A 26,367-nucleotide genomic window follows, 5' to 3' on the forward strand; every position below is an offset into this window, starting at 1 on the left:
ACGGTACAGAAACATTTTTGCTACTAGCACCATATAAGGGAAGCTCACAGAGGGGGGTGAGATAACAAGCAGCAACTTTTTTCAGGTAAGTTTGCTCTGCTCTGAGTTACCACAGCCTCCTGTGCTGGTAAGTAAGGGGGTGGAGCCATAACCTCTGTATAAACAGAAATACCAGTTCCATGTGTACATTTTCTTGTAAGATGTGTTCTCTGCAGTTCCTGTGCAATGTGCTTCTCAATTATTTCCTGCTCATCTCTGAAGGTAAGACTTATTCACTTGCAAGACTGGCTGAGGCATATTAGTACACACGTTTCTTTTATGCTATCTGTAGGTGGTGCGGTGCTACTCCGTATTCTTAACATTAACAAATATCCTTGCATGTGTGATGTGTTGCTGCTATTGTCACACAAATGTCAGTCAGTCTAATTGGTTATTCCTGTTTACTAATTGCAGAGACTTTTGCTGGTGCTCAGACTTTGCTAAGTGCTTTTCTGAGATCACTGAGCCTCTCCCATCAGTCAATGATTCTCAAAATAGCTGTCAAGCCAGTCTCTTCCACACTTGTCATTAATTAACTTACCTTAGCTGACTTTCGTCTTATGGATATAAAACCTTTTATGTAGGTTTCACAGCTGTCATGTGGCTTTTACCGCAAGCAAATTTGTGTTTGAACTTAAAACCAATCTAACTCAATGGAATAGTACACGCTTGAATGTAAATTTTGCATGCAGAAAAAAACCTCACCGCAGTACAGCATAATTTTGCACATTGGGCTCGATTCACAAAGCGGTGATAACCCAGTTAAAGACTTTAGGCGTGATAACCATTTTTATCATGCCTAAACTCAGTTTAGGCATGATAAGTTTAGGCATGATAAGTTTAGGCATGATAAGTTTAGATAAGTTTAGATTGCGCGCAAAGTCCCGCACGCAAAGCAGCGCCATTAAACTCTATGCAAAGTGCACCAGACTTTGCTAGCGCAAAGCTTTTGATCAGCTGTGCACTGCGGTGCTAGCCCAGTTGGTGCTTAAACTTATCACACCTAAAAACTTATCACACCTAAACTTATCACACCTAAACTTATCATCAGTGGTGCTCAGCAGAGCTCGAATATTCGAGTAGCTCGAATATTCGAGCTCTTTTTCAGCTATTCGAGCTCGGTATTCGAGCTCCGAATAGCTGCAGCTATTCGAATGGGCTATTCGCGTACACTCGAATAGCCCATTCACTATTCGAGCTATTCGAGCAAAAGGCGCTATTCGAGCTCGGTACTGAGCTCGAATAGCGTCATAGCCCAGATTGATGTCCTTAGAGCCAATCAGAGGGCTCCCAGGCCCTCTGACGGCAGCCAATCACAGAGGGGGACCCTGGCCAGCCCCTACCCTATAAATAGCGGCCGCCATGTTACGTTTCTCCGTCCTTGCCTGAGACTTGCATAGAGAGAGAGTTGCTCCTTTGTGCTTTGGCTTAGCAAGAGCTTTATTGTGGTCATTTACCTAGCGTTTTTGCTCACATACACCTCCTATACACACCTATATTGTTGTTAGTTAGTTAGACATTGTATTTTAGTTAGTAGCTTTTGTGTTACATAGAGACAGGCCAGCTGCTGCAGGCTTACAGCTTTAGGCCTCAGGGCCTGCCTGTGTGGGCAGCTGTCCTCCTGTCCTCTGTTTATTTCTCTCTATTCTATACCAGTATTTCTGCTGTCCTTTACTACTGATTGTATTAGTATTGTAGTTATATACTGTAACTGTACTAGGACACTCACTGTCACTGTTCATAGGCTACTAGCTGCTCCTGCGTGTGTGCACTCACTGTCTGTGTACACACTACACACACTCTATTTCCAAGTTCTGATAACTGATTGATTATTGTAATTGAATATTGTAATTAGTTAGTTGTACTCACTGTTACTACTTACTGTACTAGGAGTCTCGGACACTCAGTCACTGTTCATAGGCTACTAGCTCCTGCGTGTGTGCACTCACTGTCTGTGTACACACTACACACACTCTATTTCCTTCTGATAACTGATTGATTATTGTAATTAGTTAGTTGTACTTACTGTTACTACTTACTGTACTAGGAGTCTAGGACACTCAGTCACTGTTCATAGGCTACTAGCTCCTGCGTGTGTGCACTCACTGTCTGTGTACACACTACACACACTCTATTTCCTTCTGATAACTGATTGATTATTGTAATTAGTTAGTTGTACTTACTGTTACTACTTACTGTACTAGGAGTCTAGGACACTCAGTCACTGTTCATAGGCTACTAGCTCCTGCGTGTGTGCACTCACTGTCTGTGTACACACTACACACACTCTATTTCCTTCTGATAACTGATTGATTATTGTAATTAGTTAGTTGTACTTACTGTTACTACTTACTGTACTAGGAGTCTAGGACACTCAGTCACTGTTCATAGGCTACTAGCTCCTGCGTGTGTGCACTCACTGTCTGTGTACACACTACACACACTCTATTTCCTTCTGATAACTGATTGATTATTGTAATTAGTTAGTTGTACTTACTGTTACTACTTACTGTACTAGGAGTCTAGGACACTCAGTCACTGTTCATAGGCTACTAGCTCCTGCGTGTGTGCACTCACTGTCTGTGTACACACTACACACACTCTATTTCCTTCTGATAACTGATTGATTATTGTAATTAGTTAGTTGTACTTACTGACTGTTACTACTTACTTACTTACTGTACTAGGGACACTCACTCAGTCACTGTTCATAGGCTAGCTCCTGCGCGTGTTTGCGCGTGCGTGCACTCACTGTCTGTAGTGTACACACACTAAATTTACTTGTGATTACTACTGATTATTGTAAGTTGTAACTGCTAGTTGTACTTCCTGACTGTTACTACTTACTTACTGTACTAGGGACACTCACTCAGTCACCTCACCCACCAACCCACTCCATTAAAGTACCCCACTTTTCACCCGCCCTTTTAAAAAACTTTTGTCTATACGCCCAAAACATCGAAGATGTCTGGAAGTGGCAGCCAGCGCGGTTTGGGCAAGGGGAAGGGCAGCAAGGGAATCAGGAGGAGAGGGAGCAGCATTGTGGCAAGCCGCGGGCGCGGGCGCGCCACCATGCACAGTTCCGCAGCAGCAGCAGCAGCGTCAGTGGCTAACATTCCTCCCATAGCCACTGGCCGTGGACGCCTTGGGCGCCGCCCAGCAGGAGCATCTGCAACTCACGCTGCAGAGACACAGCAGCAGCAGCGTGTAGCACCTGCTCCGATTTTCCTCCAGCCGGGTCGGAAACGTCCCATTGAGGAAAAGCATGCAGACACTGTGGTGCAACTCATGACGGAGGATGAGCAGCCCGCCATCAGCTCTGCATCTGAGGCCTCCACCCTCACCACCACCACACCTGTTCGCAGCAGCCGCCCAGCAGGGTCTGGGGAGGAGGCCAGTTCACCGTCACTCGCCGACCTGTCATTCAGCAGTCTTTTGACCCCAGGCATCATGAGTAAATTGTCTGCTGTTGTTGGCGATCTTGAGGAGGAGATGCTGATGGGCACTTTGGGGGATGAGGGATTGGACAGCAAGACTGTGGCGACAGTCAAGCAGCCCATCCATGCATCAGGAGAGGAGTTTGGGGGGTCCTCATCCCAGCAGGACATGTTTCAGGAGGGGGAGGATGTTGATGACCCGGTGACAGACAGAGACTGGGTGCCACCACCTCCAGGGGATGTCGTCCTCAGCAGCTCTGAGGAGGAGGAGGAGGATGCTCTTGTGGGCCTTGCAAGGAGGCGCATCATTGCAAGCATTGGCAGCAGCAGTAGGCAGGTCCCACAGCCTGCTGGTGTCTCAGGCTCAGCAGCAGCAGCAGCAGCATCTGCCAGTACCACCACCAGCCGCACCCAAGCCCCCCAAGCCCCCCCCCCAAACCACCACAGGGAGACAGGCAGCAGCGCTTCCATGCCGTAGGGGGATGTTTCTGTCACCAATCTGGCGCTTTTTCACCATGCCCACAGTGTACAGCAAGTACGCCACTTGCAACCACTGTCAGCGGAAGTTGAGCAGAGGTGCAGACCCCTTAAAGTTCTGCACCAGCTCGCTCATCAACCACCTTGCTGCGAAACATTTCCACCAGCATCAGGAGTTCCAGAGGCTGAAAGCATCTGGTGCTGGCAGTGGCACCACACCCATCACTGCACAGCCTTCAGCAGCAGCAGCAACAGCAGCCACCCGCCCTCCTGCTCCTCCAGCAGCACCAGCAGGAGTGCGGAAACGCACTGCTCCTCCCCCCTCTGCAACTCCTGCCGCCGACACTGAGGCCTGTTCTGGCAGCCAGTCCTCAGTGGCCTCCTCCGCTGTGTCTGCTGATTCCCGTGCCTGCAAAAGGCCACGCCAGAGCCTTTTGAGCGAGTCCTTCCAGGGGGTGGTTAGGGCTCTGCCTCCCAGCATCCGTCGCGTGCGGCAGCTGAACGGCTTGCTGGCACGGGCCATGTGCTCCCAACTCCTGCCGTACACGCTCGTGCAGGAGGGGAGCGTCATTCGTGCGCTGCTTGCTTGCGCAGCCCCAGACTGGCAGCTCCCCAGCAGACACTTTTTCTCCCGCAAGGCCATTCCTGCACTGCACCGCTTTGTGATGGCCAATGTGGAGCGAGGGCTGGAGCACGCGGTTGGTGAAAGGGTCCACGTCACCATGGACTCCTGGAGCAGCCGCTTCGGGACAGGCCGCTACCTGTCCTTCACTGTCCACTGGGTCAGCTTGGTGGAAGGGGGTGAGGATGGGAGAGCAGCAGCGGGCACAGCAGCAGCAGCAACACAGTGGGTGGTGCCACCCCGCAGGGTCAGGGGAACTGCAGTAGGTTCCTCCGATCCTCTGCCATCCTCCGGCACACCTGGCCAAACCCCCCGCCTCAGCAGCAGCGTGAAGGCCCGCCACTGCCAAGCGCTGCTGCACTTGGTCAGCCTTGGGAAGACCAAGCTGACGGCAACCCATGTGTTGGCCAAACTCCAGGAGCAGGAGAGGATTTGGCTGACCCCCAGAGGCCTCAGAGTCGGAGAGGTGGTGGCCGACAATGGGGCCAATCTGGTTGCCGCAATAGACAGGGGAAACCTGACCCACATCCCCTGTCTTGCCCACGTGCTGAACCTGGTGGTGCAGAAGTTCTTGCGCACCTACCAGGGGATGGGCGAACTGCTGGAAACGGCAAGGAACGTTGTGCGTCACTTCCGGCGCTCGGCTGCAGCCTGTGCGAGCCTGGAAGACGTGCAAAAGGAGCTGGATCTGCCACGCCATCGGCTGATCCTTGACGTTCCGACTCGCTGGAACTCCACCCTGGCGATGTTTGAGCGTCTGGTTGAACAGAAGCGCGCTGTCAAACAGTACCTTGCCCTGGCCACTGTTTCCGCCGCTCAGAGAAGGGACAAGACCAGCAACATCCCGTCCATCGTCCCCGATGATGACTGGAGGCACATGCAGCAGGTGTGCTTAGTGCTGGCTCCCTTTCTGCAGGCCACTAACATGGTGAGCAGGGACCATGCTATGGTCTGCGAGTGGGTGCCCCTGGTTTGTCTGCTGAACAGGGCCCTCGATGCTTTGCTGGAACAGGGAGCGGCAGCCTTGGACCAGCAGGAGCGGCAAGCAGCTGCACAGTCCACCTCTGAGGGGGAGGAGGAGGAGGACTTGGTGGAGGTCCCTGACCTTGCTGCTGATGAGGGGGATCAGCACAGTGCAGCTGAGTTGGTGCGGGGGTGGAGAGAGGATGAGGCTGACGAGGCAGAGGAGGAGGATGAGGACAGCAGCACTGCCGTCGATGTGCCAGCAGACGTGGCCCGCCTCTTCCCAATGGCAGCGCACATGCTGACGTGCCTGCGCAGAGACCCCAGGGTGATCCAGATGAAGCAGAGGGAGGACATCTGGATCAGCATGATGTTGGACCCACGCCTCAAGGGGAAGTTGAGCCAGTTCCTGCCGCCTGCAGGAGGAGACCCAGCGCAACAAATAAGGAGCTTGCAGCAGGCCCTTGTTGAGCGCTTGGAGGAAGCCTTCCCCCAGCCTTCCACCCCCACTGTCCAGCAGCCAGCACAGAGGCAGCAGCAGGTGCCTGCATCCAGCAGCAAGCGCCCCACAGACCTGCTGTCTCTCAGCCACGAGCTCTACAGGACTGTAGAGGCTCCGGCAGCAGTGACTAGAGAGGAGGTGCATGCAGCAGCATCCTCCACCGGTCACAGCCAGCGCCTGACCCGCATGGTGGCTGACTACATGGGGTCCTACAGCGGGCTTGACAGCGATGCCCCTGTTGATCCCATGGAGTATTGGGTCAAGCGCCTGGAGATCTGGAGCGAGCTGGCGCAGTACGCCCTGGAAGTGCTGTCCTGCCCCCCTTCCAGCGTGCTGTCCGAGCGCTGCTTCAGTGCAGCTGGTGGTGTGGTCACTGAGAAACGCTCACGTCTGTCTCACAAGTCTGTGGACAGACTGACGTTTCTCAAGATGAACCAGGCGTGGGTGGAAGGCGAGTTCCTGGCCCCTGTTGTCGGCGAGAGGGGGACATGAACTGGCTAAGAACCATCGTTAATGTGCCTTACCACCCTTTACCACCTCCTGGCTCCTGCTCACTAAGCCAGCCTGGTTCACTTTGACTATTACGTCGCCTGCAGCCACACATTTTACACCTACAGTGGGCTGCTGTGTACTGCCCTTCTGCTGTCTGTCTGTGTTTCCCACTGCCAGGGTACACAGATTTACCTTCTGCTGCCACTCTGCCACCAGCTATTACGTCAAACAATAGCTATATATCTGTGTAATTTGTTTTACAAACAAAACCAAAAAACCATTAAAAAAAAAAAAAGGTTTAATTTTTCTGAGGTGCCCGGGTTGAAAACTGTGTTGTCCCAGTTGTGTATTGGACACGATGTGGGCTGCACGACCGCTGTCTGGGACCTCCTGTTGTGTTCATTTACGGCCTGGTATCACCGCTAGGTACCAGGGCTATTATGTCACGCTGCCTGCCTGCTGCCACACTCACACTACTCCTCCATTCCTCCTGCTGCTGCTGTCTGTCTGTGTTTCCCACTGCCAGGGTACACAGAATTACCTTCTGCTGCCACACTGCCACCAGCTATTACGTCAAACAATAGCTGCTCACATTACTCCTCCATTCCTCCTGCTGCTGCTGCTGTCGGTCTGTGTTTCCCACTGCCAGGGTACACAGAATTACATTCTGCTGCCACTCTGCCACCAGCTATTACGTCAAACAATAGCTATATATCTGTGTAATTTGTTTTACAAACAAAACCAAAAAACCATTAAAAAAAAAAAAGGTTTAATTTTTCTGAGGTGCCCGGGTTGAAAACTGTGTTGTCCCAGTTGTGTATTGGACACAATGTGGGCTGCACGACCGCTGTCTGGGACCTCCTGCCTGCTGTGTTTATTTACAGCCCTGATATCACCGCTAGGTACCAGGGCTATTATGTCACGCTGCCTGCCTGCTGCCACACTCACACTACTCCTCCATTCCTCCTGCTGATGCTGCTGTCTGTCTGTGTTTCCCAACGCCAGGGTACACAGATTTACCTTCTGCTGTCACTCTGCCACCAGCTATTACGTCAAACAATAGCTGCTCACATTACTCCTCCATTCCTCCTGCTGCTGCTGCTGCTGTCTGTCTGTCTGTGTTTCCCAATGCCAGGGTACACAGATTTACCTTCTGCTGCCACTCTGCCACCAGCTATTACGTCAAAAAATAGCTATATCTGTGTAATTGGTTGTAAAACCAAAACTACAAAACCATAAAAAAAAAAAAAAGGTTTAATTTTTCTGAGGTGCCCGGGTTGAAAACTGTGTTGTCCCAGTTGTGTATTGGACACAATGTGGGCTGCACGACCGCTGTCTGGGACCTCCTGCCTGCTGTGTTTATTTACAGCCCTGGTATCACCGCTAGGTACCAGGGCTATTATGTCACGCTGCCTGCCTGCTGACACACTCACACTACTCCTCCATTCCTCCTGCTGATGCTGCTGTCTGTCTGTGTTTCCCAACGCCAGGGTACACAGATTTACCTTCTGCTGCCACTCTGCCACCAGCTATTACGCTTAAACAATAGCTGCTCACATTACTCCTCCATTCCTCCTGCTGCTGCTGCTGCTGTCTGTCTGTCTGTGTTTCCCAACGCCAGGGTACACAGATTTACCTTCTGCTGCCACTCTGCCACCAGCTATTACGTCAAAAAATAGCTATATCTGTGTAATTGGTTGTAAAACCAAAACTACAAAACCATAAAAAAAAAAAAAAAAAAGGTTTAATTTTTCTGAGGTGCCCGGGTTGAAAACTGTGTTGTCCCAGTTGTGTATTGGACACAATGTGGGCTGCACGACCGCTGTCTGGGACCTCCTGCCTGCTGTGTTTATTTACAGCCCTGGTATCACCGCTAGGTACCAGGGCTATTATGTCACGCTGCCTGCCTGCTGCCACACTCACACTACTCCTCCATTCCTCCTGCTGATGCTGCTGTCTGTCTGTGTTTCCCAACGCCAGGGTACACAGATTTACCTTCTGCTGCCACTCTGCCACCAGCTATTACGTCAAACAATAGCTGCTCACATTACTCCTCCATTCCTCCTGCTGCTGCTGCTGCTGTCTGTCTGTCTGTGTTTCCCAACGCCAGGGTACACAGATTTACCTTCTGCTGCCACTCTGCCACCAGCTATTACGTCAAAAAATAGCTATATCTGTGTAATTGGTTGTAAAACCAAAACTACAAAACCATTAAAAAAAAAAAAAAAAAAAGGTTTAATTTTTCTGAGGTGCCCGGGTTGAAAACTGTGTTGTCCCAGTTGTGTATTGGACACAATGTGGGCTGCACGACCGCTGTCTGGGACCTCCTGCCTGCTGTGTTTATTTACAGCCCTGGTATCACCGCTAGGTACCAGGGCTATTATGTCACGCTGCCTGCCTCATTGACTGCCTGCTGCCACACACTCATCCTCCTCCTCCTGCTGCTGAATTTACCTCCTGCTGTCTGTGTGTTTCCACTGCCAGGGAGCACATACAATGGCACTTCCAACATGCGTGCGCCACCAGCTATTTGTTACGCTCAAAAATAGCTGCATTTCTTTAAAAAAAAAATTTGAAAAGAGAAATAAGTGAAGAAGAAGACGATATAGAAGAAGATGAAGAAGATGAAGAAGAAGAAGATGAAGAAGAAGAAGAAGAAGATGAAGAAGAAGAAGAAGAAGAAGAAGGAGAAGAAGATGAAGATGAAGAAGAAGAAGATGAAGAAGAAGAAGATGAAGAAGATGAAGATGAAGAAGATGAAGAAGAAGAAGATGAAGAAGAAGAAGATGATGAAGATGATGAAGAAGAAGAAGATGAAGAAGAAGATGAAGATGATGAAGAAGAAGAAGATGATGAAGAAGAAGAAGATGAAGATGAAGAAGATGAAGAAGAAGAAGATGATGAAGAAGAAGAAGAAGATGAAGAAGAAGATGAAGAAGAAGAAGATGAAGAAGATGAAGATGAAGAAGATGAAGAAGATGAAGAAGAAGAAGATGAAGATGATGAAGAAGAAGAAGATGAAGATGATGAAGAAGAAGAAGATGAAGAAGATGAAGAAGATGAAGATGATGAAGAAGATGAAGAAGAAGAAGAAGATGAAGAAGTTGAAGATGAAGTAGATGTAGAAGAAGAAGAAGATGAAGAAGATGAAGAAGATGAAGAAGAAGATGAAGAAGATGAAGAAGAAGATGAAGAAGAAGATGAAGAAGATGAAGAAAAAGAAGATGAAGAAGAAGAAGAAGAAGACAATATAAAAGAAGAAGAAGATATAGAAGAAGATATAGAAGAAGAAGATATAGAAGAAGAAGATATAGAAGAAGAAGAAGAAGAAGAAGAAGAAGATATAGAAGATAAAGAAGAAGAAGAAGAAGTATATACAGTACTGAACAAATTTCTGGACACAACTTCTCTTTTCAACTTTTTTTTTTTAAAGGAACATCCCCACATAATCACTTGCTGTTGTTACTTGGAAAAAAAGAGGTTTCTTGCATCATTCACCCTCAAAACAAGTGTTGGAAGCTATTTAAGGCCATTTCGAATAGTCAGCTCGAATAATGAGCTCGAATACCGACTCGAATAGTGAGCTCGAATTCCGAGGTCGAATCGAATAGTAAAAATTATTCGACTCGAATATTCGACTGATCTCGAATAATTTACTATTCGAATTCGACCTAACTCGAATTTTGAAAAGGGGTATTTGAGCACCACTACTTATCATGCCTAAACAGAGTTTAGCCGTGATAAAGGGCTTTTCACCACGGTGCTAACTGTTAGCACCGCTTTGTGAATCAGGCCCATTGTGTGCGTTTTCTCATTGACAAGCTTAATTACTGTGGCAAAATACATGTGTTGTAACGCACATGAACATGCATAGTGTCTGGAAATTTGCATGTGAAAAAATGTTTGCGTTTTCAGTGCAGACAAGTGTGACCTCTTCCTCAAGCACCCATAAGGTACTAAATATAGGGTGAGAAAAGTCATACTGAAGGTACGTTAATCAGGAACAACATATTTAGTGATTTGTTTTTGCTTGGAATGTGCTGAAAAGTTATTTTGTAGATAATAGGCCCATTCAATCAACTTTTCTACTAAGTTTCCTCCTAGGAGATCATTTTTCATCCTCTCTACAAAATTACGTTTTAGCACTTTGCAAATGAAAAATTCCAAAAAGTAGGTACAAAGGTCATATCAAAATTAATTTTTAATATTCAACAAGATGGGAGCTTTATCAATAAGGAAATATAATCTCACCTGGAAGAAAAGTTAACTGAATAGTGACCAAGGTGAGAAATAAAGAGAGGGCATATAAACCCCAGGAGAAAAGTGAATTGAATAGTGGCTAAGGAGAGCCAAAGGTGACCTCACACCATATAGTTTTTTAAATTTATTTTCAATTCAAAACAAACAATCAATTTTTCTGATTGATCGTAACATTTGAAAAATCTGATCAATATACCCTACACTTGTGTTCAGTTTTTCCCCAATGAAAACTAATTTAAAACTCTGAAAAAAATTGCTTGGGTCAATACGTAAAGACATTGACAATCGACCTTACAAGATTCAGTCTTCGTAAAAACTGAACTGAAAAATTCACCACTCCACTTTAAGTGGCCACACATAGTACAATAAAATGATCTGATTTTACAGCAATTTAGTACAAATGATAATTTTCCCATTGAAAGCTTTTTCTTTTTTAATACAAGCAAGAAATCCGATCGGATTTCCTATTTTTTTTCGATGCGGCAGTGATGGATTTTTCTGATCAATTTTTATGAAAATTGAATGATGTAATGTAGAGTGTCAATTTCTTAATGTATGCTCCCAAGCAATTTTATTCAGAGTTTTCAATATATTTTTTTTCATAATTGGGGAAAAATTGTACACATGTGTGTGGTACAATGGTCATATTTTTGAAATGTTCCAATCAATCTTAAAAATGTATTGTAGTTGTTAAATTGAAAACGCTGTATGATGTGTGGTCACCTTTACATAGAAAAAAAAACAGGAAATTTGGATTTCTTGAGCAAATTTAACCACTTCAGGACTCAGCCTTTACCCCCCCTTAAGTACCAGCGCTGATTTCGCTGATCTGTGCTGGGTGGGCTCTACAGCCCCCAGCACAGATCAAATACCAGGCAGAGCAACCAGATCGCCCCCCTTTTTTCCCCACTAGGGGGATGATGTGCTGGGGGGGTCTGATCACTCCTGCCTGCGTGTGGCTGGCGGGGGGGGCACCTCAAAGCCCCCTCCACCGCAGGATTCCCCCTCTCCCTCTCCTCCCTCCCTTCCCCGGAGATCGGAGGCTGCACAGGAACGGATCTGTCCTGTGCAGCCTCTAACAGGCTCCTGCCTGTCATGTGACAGCGATCCCCGGCCGCTGATTGGCCGGGGATCGCTGATCTAGTACAACGCTGCTACTGTTAGCAGCGTTGTACAAATGTAAACAAAGCGGATTATTTCCGCTTGTGTTTACATTTAGCCTGCAGGCTGCGATCGGCAGCCCGCAGGCTATTCACGGAGCCCCCCGCCATGAATTGACAGGAAGCAGCCACTCGCGCGAGCGGCTGTTTCCTGATTAATTAGCCTGCAGCCGGCGACGCAGATGTGCATCGCTGGTCCTGCAGCTACCACTATGCCGACGCGCGTTATGAGTGCGCGGTCGGCAAGTGGTTAAAATCTTTTGATTTTTCTGTACAATCAGTTTTATCCAATTGCTGTTAAATGGGTTGATTAGTTTTATGGTGTGACCACCTAAATCCTGAGCTAAGACACATACGAGCCCTAATTATTCAGTTAACTTTTCTCCCAAGTTATATCCCAAGAAATAATGTTTCTTCTTATCTACAAAATAGAATTTTAACAAACTAAAAAGTAGGTAGCAAAAAAAAGGTTATAGCAATCGTATTTTGAATATTTCCTTGCTTTCTGGGGCAACTCAAAAGGTCTTTTCTTGATGATTAGATGTGAAAATAGCTACTGTGGGAAAACATAGGATAAAAGTTAATGGAATAGGGGCCAAGGGGATTGATGCACAAAGCTGTGGTAAAATTATTGCATTGCGTACCTCCCCTTACCATACCAAGGCAAGTGTTACCCTGGTATTACGTTGTGCTTATAGCGTATGCTTATTGCCCCTCCACCGTTAGTACCCCTACAATTGCCATGTGATACCTGCTCACAGATATTTTACCACTGCTTCATACATCAGGCCCAAAGGAATGAAAATCATGGCATAAAGAAGGATAGGTTTTATGAATTGACCCCATGTGACACAATCTTGTGGGAAAGTCAGATAAACTAGCAGAATGTTTTAATAAACTAGAAAACTGAGAGGAAACTGACTTATAGATATAAAGATGATGTAGAGCTGAATCATAACATACCTCTCATAGAGATTGATTCATTAATGTAAATCGCGCTATTGGTGCGAGGTAAATTGTTGAGTGTGAGATAAATGTAATGCATGCCAGCAGCATAGCGTGTGCCCTTAAGGTGTGCATGTCAACTCAAAAACATAGCATGCATCCGACCTATTCTCTCTCAGGACACAACCAAATGTTAGTACATGTTCTTATCATATCTCGTTTGGAATATTGCAATATATTGCTTGGTGAACTTCAATCTAACAGACTAGCACCCCTCCAATCTGTACTGAACTCTGCTGCTCGACTCATTCATCTCTCCTCTCACTCTTCCTCTGCTGCTCCTCTCTGTCAAGCTCTTCACTGGCTACCAATCAACCAGAGGATCCAGTTCAAACTCTTAACCCTAACCTACAAAGCTCTCCACAATCTCTCTCCCCTGTCTGTCTCCTCACTAGTCTCCAGATACCAACTCAACCGCAATCTCAGATCTGCACACGAGCTTCTATTATCCTCTTCTACAATTACCTCCTCACATTCACGCATACAAGACTTCTCACGTGCCCCACCCCTCCTCTGGAATGCCCTTCCACTCCCACCTTTGAAATCTTTAAACGCTCCCTCAAAATCCACCTTTTCCGACAAGCATATGCTCTATCTTAGACTAAGCACCCTTCAACCTCGCGTCTAGATTTACTCTTACTAAATAACCTAATCACGCACTGCCTGTATATACAGTGGGATGCGAAAGTTTGAGCAACCTTGTTAATTGTCATGATTTTCCTGTATCAACTGTTGGTTGTTATGATACAAAATGTCAGTTAAATATATATTATATAGGAGACACACACAGCGATATTTGATAAGTGAAATTAAGTTTATTGGATTTACAGAAATTATGCAACAATTGTTTAATCAAAATTAGGCAGGTGCATAAATTTGGCCACCACAAACAAGAAATGACATCAATATTTAGTAGAGCCTCCTTTTGCAGAAATTACAGCCTCTAAACGCTTCCTGTAGGTTCCAGTGAGAGTCTGGATTCTGCTTGAAGGTATTTTGGACCATTCCTCTTTACAAAACATCTCTACTTCATTCAGGGTTGATGGCATGGACAGCTCTCTTTAACTCACACCACAGATTTTCAATTATATTCAGGTCTGGGGACTGAGATGGCCATTCCAGAACGTTGTACTTGTTCCTCTGCATGAATGCCCTAGTGGATTTTGAGCAGTGTTTAGCGTCATTGTCTTGCTGAAAGATCCAGACCCGGCACATCTTCAGCTTTGTCACTGATTCCTGGACATTGGTCTCCAGAATCTGTTGATACTGAGTGTAGTCCATGCGTCCCTCAACTTTGACAAGATTTCCAGTCCCTGTACTGGCCACACAGCCCCACAGCATGATGGAACCACCACCATATTTTACTGTATGTAGCAGGTGTTTTTCTTGGAATGCTGTGTTGTTTTTCCTCCATACAGAACGCTCCTTGTAAATAACTCAATGTTAGTTTCATCAGTCCACAGCACGTTATTCCATAATGAAGCTGGTTTGTCCAAATGTGCTCTTGCATACCTCAAGCGGCTCCGTTTGTGCTGTGGGCGGAGAAAAGGGTTCCTCTGCATCACTCTCGCATACAGCATCTCCTTGTGTAAAGTCCACCGAATGGTTGAACGATGCACAGTGACTCCATCTGCAGCAAGATGATGTTGTAGGTCTTTGGTGCTGGTCTGTGAGTTGACTCTGACTGTTCTCGCCATTTGTCGCTTCTATTTATCGAAGATTTTTCTTGGTCTGCCACTTTGAGCCTTAACTTGAACTGAGCCTGTGGTCTTCCATTTCCTCAATATGTTAATAACTGTGGAAACAGACAACTGAAATCTCGGAGACAGCTTTCTGTATCCTTCCCCTAAACCATAATGGTGAACAATCTTTGTCTTCAGGTCATTTGAGAGTTGTTTTAAGACCCCCATGTTGCTATTCTTCAAAGAAAATTAAAAGAGGAGGGAAACTTACACTTGACCCCCTTAAATACTCTTTCTCATAAATGGATTCACCTGTGTATGTAGGTCAGGGGTCACTGAGCTTACCAAGCCAATTTGAGTTCCAATAAATAGCTCTAAAGGTTTTGGAATCAATAAAATGACAACAGTGCCCACATTTATGCACCTGCCTAATTGTATTTAAACAATTATTGCACACTTTCTGTAAATGCAATAAACTTCATTTCACTTCTCAAATATCACTGTGTGTGTCTCTTATATGATTTATTTAACTGACATTTTTTATCCTAACAACCAACGATTTATACAGGAAAATCGTGACGATTAAGGTTGCCCAAACTTTCACATCCCACTGTATACTGTATACTTCCTCACCTCTTGTTTCCACCCCATATCTTTAGATTGTAAGCTAGCAAGGGCAGGACTCTCTCACCCTTTTGTGTCTTGGAATGTTATTCATTTAATAGCTTGCACTCTGTTATACATTTAGTCAACATGTTAAATTTTGTTTGTAATCAGCAGTTCTGTATTTTGTACCAGTGTTTATATTTGATGTATATCATTGTCTGTATCATTATGTATCCCTTGTTTGTTTTCTTACATTGTACAGCGTCACGGAATATGTTGGCGTTTTATAAATAAATAATAATAATAATGTTCATTGTAAATTACATGCACGGTGACTGCGATACTTGACTAGCGTGACTGCTACTACATCAATTAACGTAGTAGTGGCCGCATTGGTCAAGTATTGTGGTTGCGGTGCTGCACTAGCATGCGTAATTTACAACAAGCGTGCGTACCTTAAGAGCACATGCTACGCTGGCAGCACACATAGCATGCAAGCGTTACATTTATCTCACGCTCATCAATTTACCTCTAATGGATCAGTCCCATTGACACTTCTATTTTCATTCAAATTAACATGTAATTATTGGGTTTTGAACAGTGGAGTACATCAAAGAACATAAGTGACCCTGCAAACTACACTAGATTTTTATAAAAATGCTTTTCCATTAGGTGGCAAAGGTTTGCAACCTTCTCCATGGTCACATCAGAACATATTGTGGTGGCTAAAAGATAAGTGAATAGAGTTAGTTTTATTGCAGCTTTTGGCTAGCACTCACAGCACAAACTTAATAAATCCAGAAGAGCCTGAAGTCATTATAACAAAATCTTGTTGTGGGAGTTTTTGGACAATGGTGATAACATAGCTAACTACTAAACTCTACACTAAACTCCATTATGGCCCAGTATGACCCAGGCAAACTCTTGTCACCTAATTGCAGACAGTTTAAAAATATATTGTGAGTCTGCTGGATAACTGACGGTATGTTCTCCAGTGTGTCCACTGATCTCCATTTTTAGAGAACCTACAGTAAGTAAGGGGGCCCGTACATTATTTTTGTAAATTTTTTTTTGTAAACAAGGAACAAAGTACATAAACATACAAGCGAGCATAAACAATTGCCTCAAAAAAATACAACCAAAAAGGGGACTTTATCCAACGTATGATGTGGACTTTGTACCCAAAGATGTATTACATCACATGGGGTGACATAAGGCAGGGAAAAAAAATATACAGTACATATAGGCAAACATAGCCCAATAAAACTGGTGAAAAACGTGAAAATAGTCTGAGGCCAGTGCACAAAATAAGCTCTTCTGTAACCATACCTTATAACTTATTACATATTAACCACTTAGGCCCGGTTCACATTGGCGTTTTTTTCCGGATCGGAAACGGAACGTGTACTTTACAAACGGAATGGATGTGAATGGATCAAATGTTAACCTATGGACCCATTCACATGCGTCCGTTGGTACGGATACGTTCCGTACGTTCTGGTACACGGATCTAAAAAATACTGCAAGCCCTAATTTTCCGGACCGTTCTGCCTAGCGGAATGGATCCGGACAAAAAAAAATACTGCAGCATTGAGGCAATGGGAAACGAAACGTTTCACAGGGGATGGGGGCATGGGCCGACGCGAATCTAGCGATGGGAGGGTGAGGGGAGGGTGCAGCAGCCGGGCGGGTGGGTGAGGGAGGGTTTATACATACCTTATTTTCAGTAGTAGCCGGCAGTAGAGGCTTCCGTCTTCTTCCGCGTCATGTGACTACATGAAACGTCATGTGACTAGTCACTTGACGCGCTGTGTAGTCACAGCGGAAAGAAGAGGAAGCCTCTACCGCCGGCTACTACTGAAAATAAGGTATGTGTGTGCTGAGTGAAAACGGATCAGATCAATCATTGATCAGATCCGTTTTCACTATGTGAACCGGGCCATGGATTGAGCCATCTGGATCCGGTGAAGCGGAGACCGGATCTGCTCACTGGATCCTTTTGGCTCAGAACGCCAATGTGAACCGGGCCTTAAACGAACACTATTAAACCAAGTGTTCTAAAATGACAATGTACAAAATGTTTAAGTAGCTGTGTAAACATTTTCCTACTTTTCATGTTAAATATAAGAGGCAAAAGCTGTAATTCATTGTGTGTAGATTTTAGCTACGTTTGGAATGTCTCATTTGCATAGGTGAATTTTCGGCAGTCTAAATGCTAACAACAATGTAATATTGAAGCAGAGTTATATTAAAATCCTGTCAGGTATCATGTCTCAGGTGTCAGAATTGCCGTCAAAAAAGTGTGAAATGAATTAGATAACAGTAAACAAAGAAATAAGAATTCAAATGTATATACCAGTACTTAGCAGCACTTCCCAAACATTTCCTATCTCAATTTAAAAAAACATGTTAATCGATAATGTTCATTTTAAATCTATCTGGACGAGTATTCTCATCCAGATAGGCACTGTGCTCAAGGCTAACTGGACGAGTATTCTCATCCAGTGTTTAAGCAGCAGGGTGCACGAACATGCGTATGACTGCCATTCCGAGCGGCGGTATTTACGTGTCGATGGTTGGGGAAGGGAAGCAAGGCTTCCCCGAACTGATCACAGCGCCTGTAATGAATGGACATGACCCCGATCAGGGGCCATGTCCATTCATAACAAAGTACTTGAATAAAAGGAAAAAAAAGAAAGAAACACTTCATTGGTAAAGTAGGGAGTGATTCTAGCGCCATCTACTGGCAAAAAGTTAAATTACACTAACCACCGATTTTTTTTATGAAAAAAAAAATAATAATATCATTAATCCCTTCCAATGCCCCCTCCCCCCACTCCAGTTACCAAGCAATCAGATTGAAAAAAAAAACATAAATAGTTGGCTTAGGGACCTAGCTTTTTTTTTTTTTTTTTTTAATATGTATGTCATTAAGGTATATTACTGTTATTTGATGAAATAAGGGCTTACAGTTGATGTGGTTTTTTTTTAGTACATAAGTGTAAGAACGCGGAGGAACCGCCGCCATGATCCAGCGGCGGGCGGCTCCTTCCGCGCACAGACGCAGCCCACACACGGTGAGGCAGCCGCCTCCTCCCAGCGTGAGGCGGCTGTCCCCGTGAACCATGCGGAACGCGGAGAAACCGCCGCGTTGGACGCGGCGGTTGGCGCGAGTACCTCCGCTGTGGAGGCTCAGAGCGGGGCTGCTGTGACTGGGACATGTAGTCCCTCCAGATTCAGAGTGACGCGCGCGCGCGCACTCAGGCAGGGCATATATGGCAGCCAGAGGTAGTCAGCTGACCAGGCTGGTCAGCTGACTCTGGCTTCACTCCCCATTGGTCCAGCACTGTGGGAGGTGCTGGGGAGTGAGAAGAGTATATATACTGCTGCCTGGTCATTTCTCGGGTGTCTGGCGTTGCGATCACATACGTGGGAGCACCCAGATCCGTAGTCAGATCCTGAAGTGTGCCGGGAACAGCTGGAGCTGTAATCCTACACTTAGCTAGATATTTGATAGCTAAAGTACTAGTTTGATTGTGATTATATGTTATGACCTATTGCCTGTTCCGACCATTCTCCTGAACCCTGATCTTGTACCTCGATATTTCTGATACTCTGTTGCCGAACCCCGGCTCATACCTAGACTCTGTTTTCTGCCTCCTGATTCTGTACCCCGATTATATCTGATACCCAGTTGCCGAACCCTGCCTGTACTTTGACTCCGCCTTTGCCTGCTGTACCTGTACCTTATCTGTCCGTGTGTTACGACCTGGCTTGTCCGACCTCGAGAACCGACCTCACGATTGGAGGCGGTTCCCTGTCCTGTTAGTGACACTTCTTCCTGAGTGTCACTCTTGGACTTTCCTTCCTATTGTCAATCTGACTCCTCCCGTCTTGGAGAGCTCAGATCTGCGGAAGGTATTTGTGCAACACCCCTTGCTGCACTGAGGCTTGTCCTCTGTTACTGTTACACCAATCACTACACTTTACTCAGGTGAACAGAGGTTAGCTAGTATATTGGATTATCGGTGATACTGCAGATCACAAATAATCTGGTATACGTCTGTATTTCCCGTGATACTGCAGATCACCGGTAATCAGACCTCTCTGTGCTTCACCGATCGTTACAGAACGCCAGACCAAAAAACTCATGGAACGCGCTGATCCTCTGACTGTGCTTGCCACTTCGGTGGATAGCATTCATCAAGCACTAGGTCAGCACAAAGCCTTAATTGATGCCTTGTCAGGCTCTGTGAGAACCCTCCAGACCTCAGTTGATTCAGTGCGATCCCCTTCTAGCGATGACATACGAATGCCTGTACCTGATAAGTTTTCCGGCCACAAGTCTGACTTCCGGAATTTCAGGAGTAGAGTGTTGTCATATTTCGAGTTGAGACCCCGATCCTCGGGGACTGAGACCCAACGGGTCATCTTTATTAAGACATTGTTGACTGGGGACTCCCAGTCCTGGGCATATAACCTGCCTTCTACCGATACCGCTCTGACCTCGGTAGAGGAATTCTTTAAGGCCATGGCCATAATCTACGATGACCCTGACCTTGCTGCGTCCTCTGAGCGGAAGCTCAAACTTTTGCGGCAAGGCAGAGGTTCGGTCGAGGATTATGCGGCAGAATTCCGTAGGTGGTCAGTCACCTCTAGGTTTGACAATTTTGCCCTAATGGACTATTTTTTGTCCGGATTGTCGGAGGAGGTCTCCGACTTAATGTTAACTATACCCGAGCCCAAGACAGTTGATGAGGCCATATCATCGGCCATTCGAGTAGATCGCAGGCTACGTCATCAGAGGCAGGCTAGGGGCAGTCACCGTGTCAGGGTGACTTCGTACGCGTCACCGGTTGCTGCATCCTCAGCAGCAGCATCTCCGTCTGTCTCATCCGTTCCGGCCTTACCTCCACCAGAACCGATGCAAATCGGCCGATCAAAACTAACACAGGTGGAGCGAAGGCGGAGGATGGCGGAACAACTGTGCCTATACTGTGCAGAGGCAGGGCATAGGGTGCGAAACTGCCCTAACAGGGCGGGAAACGGGTCTGCCTAGGAGTAGTGGGGGGTGACACCCTAGGCACACAGTTCTCACCCCTTAAAGAGAAAAAGTTGCTTCTTCCCTGTACCATTACATGGGAGAACAAGTCCGTAGCCACTGAAGCATTTGTTGATTCTGGCTCAGCGGCTAATTTTATGAACATTGCATTTGCTCAGGAGTTGGGTATTCCCCTCACTCCTGTGAGTCCCCCCATTCAGGTCACAGCAGTGGACGATTCTCCGCTGCAACGGGAGCGCCCACTGTCACAGACTCCGGAGGTGAAGGTCACCATAGGGGTACTGCATGGGGAACAGTTACGATTTTTTGTATTACACATGTCCACCTCCACTATTATCCTAGGCATGCCGTGGTTGCAAACCCATTCACCCCAAATAGACTGGGCCACGGGTCAATTAACCACATGGTCACCTCATTGTTTTCAACGGTGTTTGGGGAAATTGACATTGGGGCAAACCAGAGTTCAGGTGGGAGGTGTGCCAGATCAGTATTCTGAATATGCCGACGTATTTTGTCCCAAGGCAGCTGACAAACTGCCCCCACATCGGCCATTCGACTGTCCCATCGATCTCCGTTCAGGTTGTGTACCTCCCCGGGGCCATCTGTATAATTTGTCGGGGCCCGAGAAAGTGGCCATGCAGGAATATATCCGTGAGAACCTAGCCAAGGGCTTCATTCGGCCATCTCGGTCACCCGCCGGGGCAGGGTTCTTTTTTGTTAAGAAAAAAGATGGGGGCTTACGGCCATGTATTGACTACCGGGGGCTTAATAAGATCACAGTGAAGAATCGCTACCCGTTATCATTAATAGATGACCTTTTCACACAGGTCACGGAGGCTAGGATATTCTCGAAACTGGATTTACGGGGGGCATACAATCTTGTACGGATCAGAAAAGGTGACGAATGGAAAACGGCCTTCAATACTCCGGACGGGCATTACGAGTACCTGGTGATGCCCTTCGGGTTATGTAATGCCCCGGCCGTTTTTCAGGAACTCATTAATGAGGTCTTTAGAGAGGTGTTGGGGAAGTTCGTCTTAGTTTACCTCGACGACATTCTTATCTTTTCTAACAATCTTTCTGATCACAGAACTCATGTCAGATGGGTATTGAACAAGCTGAGGCAGAATTTATTATATGCTAAGTTAGAAAAATGCATTTTCGAGGTCACGTCTGTAGCCTTTTTGGGATATATAATCTCTACCTCGGGCCTGTCTATGGACCCTGCTAAAGTCTCCGCGGTCTTGGAGTGGCCGCAGCCAGTGGGGTTAAAGTCCTTACAACGCTTCTTGGGGTTTGCAAACTACTATAGAAGGTTTATTAAGGGGTACTCCACGGTAATTGCACCCCTTACCAGTCTTACAAAGAAAGGGGCAGACACCACTCACTGGCCTCCCGAGGCCGTACAGGCATTCGCCACTCTAAAAGGGTTGTTCTGTTCGGCACCCATATTGAGGCATGTGGACACTTCCTTTCCATTTATAGTTGAGGTAGACGCCTCAGAAGTTGGAGTGGGGGCTGTGCTGTCTCAACGCTCAGGTCTTCAGGGGAGATTACACCCGTGTGCCTATTTCTCCCGGAGGTTCTCTCCGGCAGAGAGAAACTATGATATAGGCAATAGGGAGCTCCTTGCCATCAAATTAGCCTTCGAAGAGTGGCGTCATTGGCTGGAAGGAGCGGAGCACACGATCACGGTTTATACCGACCACAAGAATCTCGAGTACATCGAGGGGGCTAAAAGATTAAGCCCCCGACAGGCTCGATGGTCGTTATTTTTTTTCGAGGTTCACATTCTTGATTACATACACTCCCGGTAGTAAGAATACCAAGGCGGATGCACTCTCTAGGTGTTTTGAACCAGAGACAGCACAGCCCTCGATTCCTGAATCCATTATCCCACGAAAGTTCGTGTTAGCCGCTACCGAGACTTGGGAGAACTGGAAAGAAATTTTGGGTCCTTTCCAACAGGATGTCCCAGAAGGGAAGCCTGAGGGAGTGTTATTTATCCCATTACCTTTTCGTCTCCAGATTTTGGAGATGGTCCACTCACACAAGAATGCGGGACATCCTGGGGCGTCTAGAACGCAGGATCTCGTGGCCAGGTGTGCATGGTGGCCCTCTTTGGCAGCTGACTGCAAAGAATTTGTTAGGGAATGTGCGGTGTGCGCAAAAAGCAAACCCTCCCGGCTGGCATCTGTAGGTACTCTGCAGCCTTTGCCCACCCCGAGTGAGCCATGGACCCATTTGTCCATGGATTTTGTGGGGGAGCTTCCTAGGTCAGAGGGCAAGTCGGTCATATGGGTGGTAGTCGACCGCTTTAGTAAAATGGCCCACTTCGTGCCCTTGGAAGGACTCCCCTCGGCCCAGGAATTGGCCGACTTATTCATCATCCATGTCTTTCGGCTACATGGCATTCCGGAAGACATAGTATCCGATCAGGGAGTCCAGTTTGTCTCAAAATTTTGGAGGGCATTCTGTCACCAGATGGGCATGGGGCTGTCATTTTCGTCGGGCTACCACCCACAGACAAATGGCCAAACTGAGAGGGTCAACCAATCGTTAGAGCAATTTTTACGTTGTTACGTGGCTGAAGCGCAGAACGATTGGGTCAAGTTTTTGCCCTACGCAGAATTTGCACACAATAATTTAAAGAGTTCTTCCTCGGGTTTCTGTCCATTCCAGATAGTGACCGGGAAATTACCTAAGTTTTCTACATTACCGGTTGTGTCCAGTCCGTTCCCAGCCTTGGAGGCCTGGCAGAGGACATTTAGGGACATGTGGTGGACCATAAAAAACAACCTTGTGAAAGCATTTCAGAGTCAGAAAAGTCAGGCTGACAAAAGACGTTCATTAGAGTGGAATTTTCAACCAGGAGATTTGGTTTGGGTGTCAACTCGTCACCTGACATTGAAACAACCTTCTGACAAGCTTGGTCCCAGGTTTGTGGGTCCATTTCCGGTAATCAAGAAGATTAACAAAGTTACCTATACCATTGACCTTCCCACCAGCATGCGGGGGGTAAGGTCCTTTCATGTGTCCCTTCTCAAACCCGCAGTCCAGGTGGGTCCTGCTCCTCCTCCTCCCGTGTTGGTAGATGCCCAACCCGAATATGAGGTAGAAAAAGTTTTAGATTCACGCCTGGTACAGAACTCTGTACAGTACCTCGTACATTGGAAAGGGTACGGCATTTAGGAGAGGCAATGGGTACCGGGGAACCGTATGCATGCGGATGACTTAGTGAGGGAGTTTCATACCTTACATCCAGAAAAACCTGGAAGGAGCTGTCCGGAGTCCACTCCTCGGGGGGAGGGGGGGTAATGTAAGAACGCGGAGGAACCGCCGCCATGATCCAGCGGCGGGCGGCTCCTTCCGCGCACAGACGCAGCCCACACACGGTGAGGCAGCCGCCTCCTCCCAGCGTGAGGCGGCTGTCCCCGTGAACCATGCGGAACGCGGAGAAACCGCCGCGTTGGACGCGGCGGTTGGCGCGAGTACCTCCGCTGTGGAGGCTCAGAGCGGGGCTGCTGTGACTGGGACATGTAGTCCCTCCAGATTCAGAGTGACGCGCGCGCGCGCACTCAGGCAGGGCATATATGGCAGCCAGAGGTAGTCAGCTGACCAGGCTGGTCAGCTGACTCTGGCTTCACTCCCCATTGGTCCAGCACTGTGGGAGGTGCTGGGGAGTGAGAAGAGTATATATACTGCTGCCTGGTCATTTCTCGGGTGTCTGGCGTTGCGATCACATACGTGGGAGCACCCAGATCCGTAGTCAGATCCTGAAGTGTGCCGGGAACAGCTGGAGCTGTAATCCTACACTTAGCTAGATATTTGATAGCTAAAGTACTAGTTTGATTGTGATTATATGTTATGACCTATTGCCTGTTCCGACCATTCTCCTGAACCCTGATCTTGTACCTCGATATTTCTGATACTCTGTTGCCGAACCCCGGCTCATACCTAGACTCTGTTTTCTGCCTCCTGATTCTGTACCCCGATTATATCTGATACCCAGTTGCCGAACCCTGCCTGTACTTTGACTCCGCCTTTGCCTGCTGTACCTGTACCTTATCTGTCCGTGTGTTACGACCTGGCTTGTCCGACCTCGAGAACCGACCTCACGATTGGAGGCGGTTCCCTGTCCTGTTAGTGACACTTCTTCCTGAGTGTCACTCTTGGACTTTCCTTTCTATTGTCAATCTGACTCCTCCCGTCTTGGAGAGCTCAGATCTGCGGAAGGTATTTGTGCAACACCCCTTGCTGCACTGAGGCTTGTCCTCTGTTACTGTTACACCAATCACTACACTTTACTCAGGTGAACAGAGGTTAGCTAGTATATTGGATTATCGGTGATACTGCAGATCACAAATAATCTGGTATACGTCTGTATTTCCCGTGATACTGCAGATCACCGGTAATCAGACCTCTCTGTGCTTCACCGATCGTTACAATAAGGGCTTACAATTGACGGGACACACAAAAAACGCCCAGAAAAAATACACTTTTATTTCCACAATATACTGTATTAATGCCATACATTGTACTAGGAACATAATTTAAATGTGATAGCTGGGACTAATGGGCAAATAAAATTAGTGGGTTTTATTTATAGTAACATTGCTTATTTTAAAACTATAGGGGATGGAATTGGAGAAATAGTGTATTTTTTCTTTTCTTTTTTTGTATTCACCTATAAAATGCATCCTATACAATAAAACCTAACTGTCCTTGTGTCATCAGCATCTCTCCCTGTCTGTCAGTCCAAAGCTTTTTTGTACTGCGCATGTGCACAGTACAGATAGCAGTTGGGACGGGAGGTGAGGCCAGGGAGCAGGGCGGTGGGTGCGCGTGCGGCGGGCAGGCGGGTGCGTGGTTAGATAGACTAGTAGAAAATAAAATAATTACTGAAAACAAGTATCGCCCATGAAAAGCTTAATTTGTGGCAAAAAAAAAAAAAGATATAGATCATTTACGTGTGATGACGAGTAGTGATAAAGCTATTGGCAAATGAATGGGAGGAGCACTGACATGGGAAAATTGCTTCCGTCCTGAAAATGAAAACACCTGCTGGCTGAAGACCGCTGACAGACCAGGCTGACCAAGTCATAAAACCAGTGGCGGACACAGCCAGCATTTGGCCCCTGTGCAAAATACCAACTGCAGGCTAAAAGTGGGCGTGGTCATAACAAAAGTGGGTGTGATTACACATTGCATATATTTACCAATACAGTCTATAGCAACCTTCCCTGAGGCCCAGAAATATTACTTGATGTATACATGTGACAACTGCATTATACAGCTTTATAATACCGCAACTTTAAACATAATAAAACAGTAAACTGACAAATTCAGTGCAAAGCATCCAACAAGAAAGAAATTTGTTCCCAGACTCTCCAACTTACATTTAATTGACTAAGAGGAAACAATGGGACTACCCCACCACTGAATTTGGAGCTAAAATGCAATTCAAGAAAAAAGACAAAGAATCCACACGTTCAAATGCAATCAATTATCTAGCACTGACTAGCCCTGGAAGGTTCAGTCTGCTGTGCAGACCACTCCAGATTGTGGCATTTCTATTGTAAAATAAATTGGGGGAATCACAGGGATATGGCAATCACACAAACAAGCCAAAACAAGCAGGGGCGTAACAACAGCCCATGAGGTCCCCTGAAAAATTGTCATGGGGCCCTCTGAAATCCAAACTTGTCCCTGCTGTACCTGATCACCCCCCTCTCCACCCCCCCCCCCCCACACACACACACCACTTGCCCCAAAATGCAAGCCGGATAGCTCAGGGACCAGAGTAATATTTACCTCCAGTGCTGCTTTTTTCCTCTATACATCACAGCTGCACAGTCTCGGCTGCCATCCTCGGCTCCTGATCACATGACTCACATCGGTCATGTGAACGGGAGCCAGCGAATGGCAGCAGAAAGTGTGCAGCTGTGATGCATGGAAGAGACACACAGGTAAACATTACTCCACTACCTGTGCCACTCTGCATCTGGGTAAGAAAAGGGAGGAGGAATGGGCCCCCACAGCCCCAGGCCTCCCCAGCAG

The 26,367-nt window shown here is 46.7% G+C and overlaps 1 protein-coding gene across 1 annotated transcript in view; it reads left to right on the forward strand.

Annotated features, from left to right (window-relative positions):
- The first annotated feature begins 200 nt into the window (after window positions 1–200).
- LOC137533459 (SLAM family member 9-like) overlaps window positions 201–26,367 on the forward strand; it is a 59,744-nt gene continuing 33,577 nt past the window's right edge. Inside the window, exon 1 of the mRNA XM_068254845.1 lies at window positions 201–261. Within this exon, the coding sequence (XP_068110946.1) occupies window positions 201–261 (61 nt within the window). The remainder of the gene's footprint in view (window positions 262–26,367) is intronic.

Source organism: Hyperolius riggenbachi, chromosome 9 (assembly GCF_040937935.1).
Source record: "Hyperolius riggenbachi isolate aHypRig1 chromosome 9, aHypRig1.pri, whole genome shotgun sequence".
Classification (NCBI taxonomy): Eukaryota; Metazoa; Chordata; class Amphibia; order Anura; family Hyperoliidae; genus Hyperolius; species Hyperolius riggenbachi.